General features: G+C 38.8%; 1 protein-coding gene across 2 annotated transcripts in view; it reads left to right on the top strand.

The window, feature by feature from the left end:
* LNP1 (leukemia NUP98 fusion partner 1) overlaps positions 1–7,561 on the top strand; it is a 62,043-nt gene that overhangs the window by 51,461 nt on the left and 3,021 nt on the right. The window contains exons 3-4 of one of the 2 annotated variants that reach the window (XM_011999898.1): positions 5,942–5,988; positions 6,046–6,229. In XM_011999898.1, coding sequence (XP_011855288.1) covers positions 5,942–5,988; positions 6,046–6,229 — 231 coding nt within the window. Of the gene's footprint in view, positions 1–5,941; positions 6,230–7,561 lie in introns of both variants that reach the window. The other variant, XM_011999897.1, reaches the window with a different exon arrangement.

The following is a 7,561-nucleotide window of genomic DNA, read 5'->3' as shown; positions in this document are numbered from 1 at the left end:
CCCATTCACAATTGCTACAAAGAGAATAAAATACCTAGGAATCCAACTTACAAGGGATGTGAAGGACCTCTTCAAGGAGAACTACAAACCACTGCTCAATTAAATAAAAGGGGACACAAACAAATGGAAGAATATTCCATGCTCATGACTAGGAAGAATCAATATCATGAAAATGGCCATACTGCTCAAAGTGATTTATAGATTCAATGCCATCCCCATCAAGCTACCAATAACTTTCTTCACAGAATTGGAAAAAACTACTTTAAAGCTCATATGGAACCAAAAAAGAGTCCGCATTGCCAAGACAATCCAAAACCAAAAGAACAAAGCTGGAGGCATCACGCTACCTGACTTCAAACTATACTACAAGGCTACAGTAACCAAATCAGCATGGTACTGGTACCAAAGCAGAGATATAGACCAATGGAACAGAACAGAGGCCTCAGAAACAACACCACACATCTGCAACCATCTGATCTTTGACAAACCTGACAAAAACAAGCAACAGGGAAAGGATTCCCTATTTAATAAATGGTGCTGGAAAAACTGGCTAGCTGCATGTAGAAAGCTGAAACTGGATCCCTTCCTGACACCTTATACAAAAATTAATTCAAGATGGATTAAAGACATAAATGTTAGACCTAAAACCATAAAAACTCTAGAAGAAAACCTAGGCAATACCATTCAGGACATAGGAATGGGAAAGGATTTCATGACTAAAACAGCAAAAGCAATGGCAACAAAAGCCAAAGTAGACAAATGGGATCTAATTAAACTAAAGAGCTTCCGCACAGCAAAAGAAACTACCATCAGAGTGAACAAGCAACCTACAGAATGGGAGAAAATTTTTGCAATCTAGTCATCTGACAAAGGGCTATTACCCAGAATCTACAAATAACTTAAACAAATTTACAAGAAAAAAACAAACAACCCCATCAAAAAGTGGGCAAAGGATATGAACAGACACTTCGCTAAAGAAGACATCTATGCAGCCAACAGACACATGAAAAAATGCTCATCATCACTGGTCATCAGAGAAATACAAATCAAAACCACAATGAGATACCATCTTGCGTCAGTTGGAATGGTGATCATTAAAAAGTCAGGAAACAACAGGTGCTGGAGAGGATGTGGGGAAATAGGAACACTTTTACACAGTTGGTGGGAGTGTAAATTAGTTCAGCCATTGTGGAAGACACTGTGGTGATTCCTCAAGGATCTAGAACTAGAAATACCATTTGACCCAGCAATCCCATTACTGGGCATATACCCGAAGGATTAGAAATCATGCTACTATAAGACACATGCACACATATATTTATTGTATATATACCTGAAGGATTATAAATCATGCTACTATAAAGACACATGGACACATACATTTATCGTGGCAGTATTCACAATAGCAAAGACTTGGAACCAACTCAAATGTCCATCAATGATAGACTGGATTAAGAAAATGCAACACATATACACCATGGAATGCTATGCAGCCATAAAAAAGGACGAGTTTGTGTCCTTTGCAGGGACATAGATGAAGCTGGAAACCGTCATTCTCAGCAAACTATCACAAGGACAGAAAACCAAACACCGCATGCTCTCACTCATAGGTGGGAATTGAACAATGAGATCACTTGGGCAGAGGGTGGGGAACATCACACACAGAGGCCTGATGGAGCATGGGGGCCTGGGGGAGGGAGAGCATTAGGAGAAATACCTAATGTAAATGATGAGTTGATGGGTGCAACAAACCAACATGACACATGTATACCTATGTATCAAACCTACACATTGTGCACATGTACCCTAGAACTTAAAGTATAATTAAAATAAAATAAAATAAAATAAAATAAAATAAAATAAAATAAAATCCTTTTGTTATGTCTTACACAGACCATTCATGACATGCTTGGATTTTCTGGTTTGATCTGAGCATGCTTCTTTCTTAAACAAGCAGTCATTTTACTCTAGGACTAAATTTACCATACAAGAGTCTTTCTCCTATGAAATTATTTCTCTTCAAGCTTTCTTACAAAGAAACTCCCTCTTTATTTTTATAACTTTTTTTTTACATCTCTCTTGTTTCCTGTTACCTTGTTTTATATATGACCTTTAAATAAGCTTTGAATTAGACAAAAATTGTTCTTCTCTTTTAAAATAACACACGTTTTCTTTAAGAAAGAATGTTTTCCTACAAATATATTTTTGTTGGAAAATACTCAAATAATGAAATATCTATTGTTTAATTTAACTTTAGATTCTAAATTATGACAGGTTTGTCTACAAGTATTTATCCCATTACATTTACCTAATCATTTTATTTTAATTGTTTACCTGGATTATTTATGAAAACTGTAATAATCATCATTTAAAGTTATGGAACCACCATTGTAAGATTATAGCTGAGACAGTGAAAAAGATTGAACTTCACTGACTCCATCTTGCTTTTAACCTCCTTTTAAGTTTGTCCTTGTTTATTCCTGGGCATAGGCTGAACTAACTTTGGGAGGAACTTAGTTTATAATTTAGCTTTGAAACAAAGACAATAACAGTCCTTTGCCAAAAACAAACCTCACTGCCTGTGGACTAGACTGCCTAAAGTCACAAGATGAGAAGTTATGGTAATCTTACTAAATTCAAAATGTAGCTATTTTTATTAAACCAATATCATTTCTCAAATTATTAAATATTACACAAGTAAAGATCATTCTGTTTTTGGCTGGGTTTATAGTTCTGTAACCCCTATGTCAAATTTTGTCACCTTATAGTATTTGGTAGGGATAAGCATAAAATTACTTGATTAATAAATGCAAACAAATATGTATGCTGGCAATTCTTAAAACATTTCTAGTATTATTTTACCAATAATTTTAAAGTTAGCTTACTTATTAAAGGTTTTACTTAAGTTACATAAAGTTGAAAACACATTTGACTAGTCTTTTCTTTTGTCCTGATAAAGTATTGATTCAAGTGCTTTTATTTTTCTTTAAACCAATTAATTAGAGCTCTTTTATATATTTTCAGTAGTGAAACACTGTGTCCACAACACATAAATACATAGAGGTATTAGGGATGCTGAAAGAAGTACATCTTATAGATTCATAAAAACCATTGTTTTTTTTTTCCTATCTTAGACATTCAGATTCTTGATAACCTGTTTCACAACCCTAGGCAGTTATCAGCTAAATAGTTTTAAGTTTACATATTAAAGGAAGCAACTCAGGTGAAAAATCTAGTAGCAAAACTTACATTGTAAGGTATGGAGAATAAAAGTCTGGTATGCTAGAGGAAGATTAACAATGGATGTCAAATAAAACATAAAATTATAAAAATCTATTATAGGATTGTATAAGGAGACTAATTTTATTTACATAGGGACTACCTATCTTTCAACTGGATGTCTGAGCTTTGGGCAGAGCCCACACTGAATCCTGGCTTTCCAAAAATGGAGAATTATCCTGAGGCTAGCCCATGTGATGTTTTTACAGTGCACTTAATTTTTTTTTTTTCAATAAAGACATTTCTAAGTGTCTAAATACATTCTTCTTTACAAACCCAAGAGCATTCTCTGTTGCAGTAATTATTTTAGACAATAAATCAGGTGACAGAATACAAAAGCAAGCAGTTTAAAAGCTGAGACAAACTTGTCTGTTTACACTCTTGTGGTTCCATAAGGAAAAACAGGTTTCTCCCCCAAAGGGAGTCTGGCACCTTCTCTGTTTTTGTTAAAGAACCCTGGGCTATTATATACTATTTTAGGTCTCTCATGCAGCAGAGGGTGCAAGAGAAAGGAGAGATAGCAGAAGTAAATGAAGAAAACAAGAATCAGTCAAGCCTGTAATCCCAGCACTTTGGGAGGCCGAGACGGGCGGATCACGAGGTCAGGAGATCGAGACCATCCTGGCTAACACGGTGAAACCCCGTCTCTACTAAAAAAAAAATACAAAAAAACTAGCCGGGCGAGGTGGCGGGCGCCTGTAGTCCCAGCTACTCGGGAGGCAGAGGCAGGAGAATGGCATGAACCCGGGAGGCGGAGCTTGCAGTGAGCTGAGATCCGGCCACTGCACTCCAGCCTGGGTGACAGAGCAAGACTCCATCTCAAAAAAAAAAAAAAAAAAAGAAACAAAACCCAGGCTGTCATGGTGGAAAAAAGAAGGCAGGACCTTAGCTATCAAACTGCAGTGTGGGGTGACAGCCATTGCTTTCAGTTTGGCCTGGATAGCAAAAAGATGGCCTTGTTATGTAAATAAAGACTCTTAAGTAGTCAAAGTAAAAAAATCTTTCCTTTTTTTATTTTTCCTTTTGCTGGCTGTTTTTCTCCCCCTACCATACCACTTTTTTGGTGGGAACATAGCCACTTCAGAGGCCTTATTCCCCATAGTTTTGGAAATTTCCTTTTGATTTGATCAAGTCAGGTAGAGTTGATCAAACCCAATGGGAAAAAGACTGAAACAATAACAAAAACAGACACAACAATAAAAAAACAGTTAAACAAAACAAATGATGGCACAACTTATATGGTCACTGAGTGCTCTAATGGCAAAGAGAAATTAATGCCAGCTGGAACTGTGTATTAATCTTTTTTTTTTTTTTTTGAGATGTAGTTTCGCACTTCTTGCCCAGGCTGGAGTGCAATAGCGCGATCTCAGCTCACTGCAACCTCTGCCTCCCAGGTTCAAGCTATTCTCCTGCCTCAGCCTTCCGGCTGGGACTATAGGCACACACCACCACGCCCAGCTAATCTTTTGCTATTTTTTAGTAGAGACAGGGTTTCACCATGTTGTCCAGGCTGGTCTCGAACCCCTGACTTCAGATGATCCCTCTGCCTTGGCCTCCCAAAGTGCTGGGATTACAGGCATGAGCCACTATGCCTGGCCTGGATGTCAATCTTAACTTTAGCCAAGACAAATGCTAATTCAGTTCCTTACCTAGGGATGGGTCTCAGGCTGTGGACTGCTCTCTACCATCCTAACAAGCAGGAAAAGAAAAAAGCAAACACCTCATCTTCCCTGTTGGAAGCAAGCTCAAACTCCATAAAAGTTACCTGCCTTCCATCATCATGGAAACAGGAAATCTTGCCTTCCTTGTTGGAAGCAAGTAAAACTAAACTCCGAAAAAAAAAAAAAAAAAGGAGAGAGAGAGAGAGGAGTTGTACAGCAAAATAAACTTTAGATCGAGACCAAATTTTGGGAGATCAGGGACTCTCTGGAGGGGGTGCTCTCAGACCTCAGCAAATTGTCCTATTGGTTTGAGCCATAAAGTTAGCTCATGCTGGTACCAAGCACCAATAGGAGATTTGTCAAAGGTCAAGGGCATCTCCACTCAGAATCCCTTCATGGTTGCCAAAATGTGAACCCCCAAAATCTGAGGCAGGTCTCAGTTAATCTAGAAAGTTTATTTTGCTAAGGCTGAGGATTCATGCCCATGACACAGCCTCAGGAGGTCCTGACGACGTGTGCCGAAGGTGGTAAGAGCACAGTTTGGTTTTATACATTCAAGGAGACATGAGACATCAATCAACATATGCAAGATGAACATTGGTTCGATTTGAAAAGGCAGGACAACTCAAAGCAAAGGGTTTCGGGAAAACCCAAAGTGGGCAGGGGGCTTCCAGGTCATGGGTAGTTAAGAGACAAATGGTTGCATTCTTTTGAGTTTCGGATTAGCCTCTCCAAAGGAGGCAATCAGATTTGCGTTTATCTCAGTGAGCAGAGGGGTGACTTTGAAAGAATAGGAGACAGGTTGGCCCTAAGCAGTTCCCAGCTTGACTTTTCCCTTTAGCTTAGTGATTTGGGGGCCCCAAGTTTTATTTTCCTTTCACAAAGAAAACATATCAATTCAACGTGAGATTCATTTAGTTAGTAGTTTATAAACATTCTGCCTCTGTGCTAACATTGCACAGTCCTTTTATATTGTAAATTTTTTCATTCTGTATTCTCAGCTTCCTGTGCTTCCCAGAATTCCATCATCTGACCGCCATCCTAGAAGGCATTCTCATGAGGACCAGGAATTCCGATGCCGATCATCTGACCGTCTTCCTAGAAGGCATTCTCATGAGGACCAAGAATTTCGATGCCGTAGCCACGTGCGGGATTACGGAAAATACTCAGAGGATGGGTCATTCAAGGAGCCACTGGAATCAAAAGGCAGATCCCATTCCAAAATTGAGAAATTTTCGGAGTCCTTTGAACGACAGCTGTGCTTTAGAACCAAACGTTCTGCCTCTTTGGTATGTAGCAGAGCTACTGAATATTTAAGCCACTTTAGAAAAGGAAACCCAAAGGTTTTGTCCTGTTTAACATTGAGGGGAACAAATGTAACTTCTTCATTTACAGCTTAGTAGTAAGATCTTTGAAAAATGACATTCAGTTTAACACAACCCAGATTGAATTTTTGAAAATTATTATTTATAATTGAAGATATCTGGTATAGGAAGAGTTCCCGAAACATTTTTCTTACCAAAGTCTTCTAGTTTTTCTTTTTTTTTTTTTCGAGATAGGGTCTCACTCTGTTGCCCAGGCTGGAGTGCAGTGGCCTGATCATGGCTCACTGCAGCCTCGAATTCCTGGTCTCAAGTGTTCTTCCCACCTCAGCCTCTTGAGTAGCTGGGACTACAGGCATGTGCCACCATGACTGACTAAATTTTAAACTTTTTTTTTCTAGAGACAGGGTCTTGTTATGTTGCCCAGGCTGGTTTCAAACTTTTGGGCTCAAGCAGTGCTCCTGCCTCAGCCTCCCAAAGTGCTAGGATTCCAGGTATGAGTCACCACACTCAGCCCCCTAGTTTCTTGAGCCTACTTTCATCAACCTTATTATAAATAATTGTAACTCATTCTCCTTTTACAATTTGGGGGGAAAAAACTGCCCCCGTGGCTTCTCTCCTTTCATATTTAATCCTCTAGCAAATAGTCCATGATGGTGTTTTGTTCTCCTATAGTTAAAAAACACAAGAACGACCAAACACTGTCTAGTAAGTATCCAGGAATAGGAGTGGGCTAGGTGCTCACGGTGACGTCATGGGAGTCTCAGTAAAGTAAAAGGAAGAGACAGACATGAAATGGGGGGAAGTATAGAAATATAGAAGCTCCACTCATGATGCTAAACTTGATAAATAAAGTAATAAACTAAAGATCAAATAAAGTAATAAACTAAAGATCAATTAATGTTTCAACTCTGCAGCATGCTCACTGACTGGCCTTGAGCAAAATGCTTCTTTTTTGTAGGTCTTTGGTTTTTTGTTTCATTTTGCAAAACCGGAATAATGGGTTGCTGCCGTGTAGTAGACAAAACAAATAACTGAACCTAAGCGTAATGACTCCTGGTTCTGGAGCTAGACTCTGAGTCCACTGGTGAAGATACTTGAGTGCTTTGTGTTTCATTGTCCATCTGAGCACGGTGCTGTCTATCTAGCAGATTAACTGTTGAGACTCACTGTGCATCTTTGCCTTACAGGTGACACCTTACTTTTGCTCAGAGTGACCCTGTATCCATATGGTTTCCCTTCTGTAGGCTGCTTTCTCCACCTGATCAGAAGAGGAACAAGGAAGGGAGAATAGTGGAC

This window comes from Mandrillus leucophaeus, unplaced genomic scaffold (assembly GCF_000951045.1).
Source record: "Mandrillus leucophaeus isolate KB7577 unplaced genomic scaffold, Mleu.le_1.0 Scaffold608, whole genome shotgun sequence".
Lineage (NCBI taxonomy): Eukaryota > Metazoa > Chordata > Mammalia > Primates > Cercopithecidae > Mandrillus > Mandrillus leucophaeus.
The sequence above is the reverse complement of the archived record's forward strand: the minus strand, read 5'-3'. Positions and strand labels throughout refer to the sequence as shown.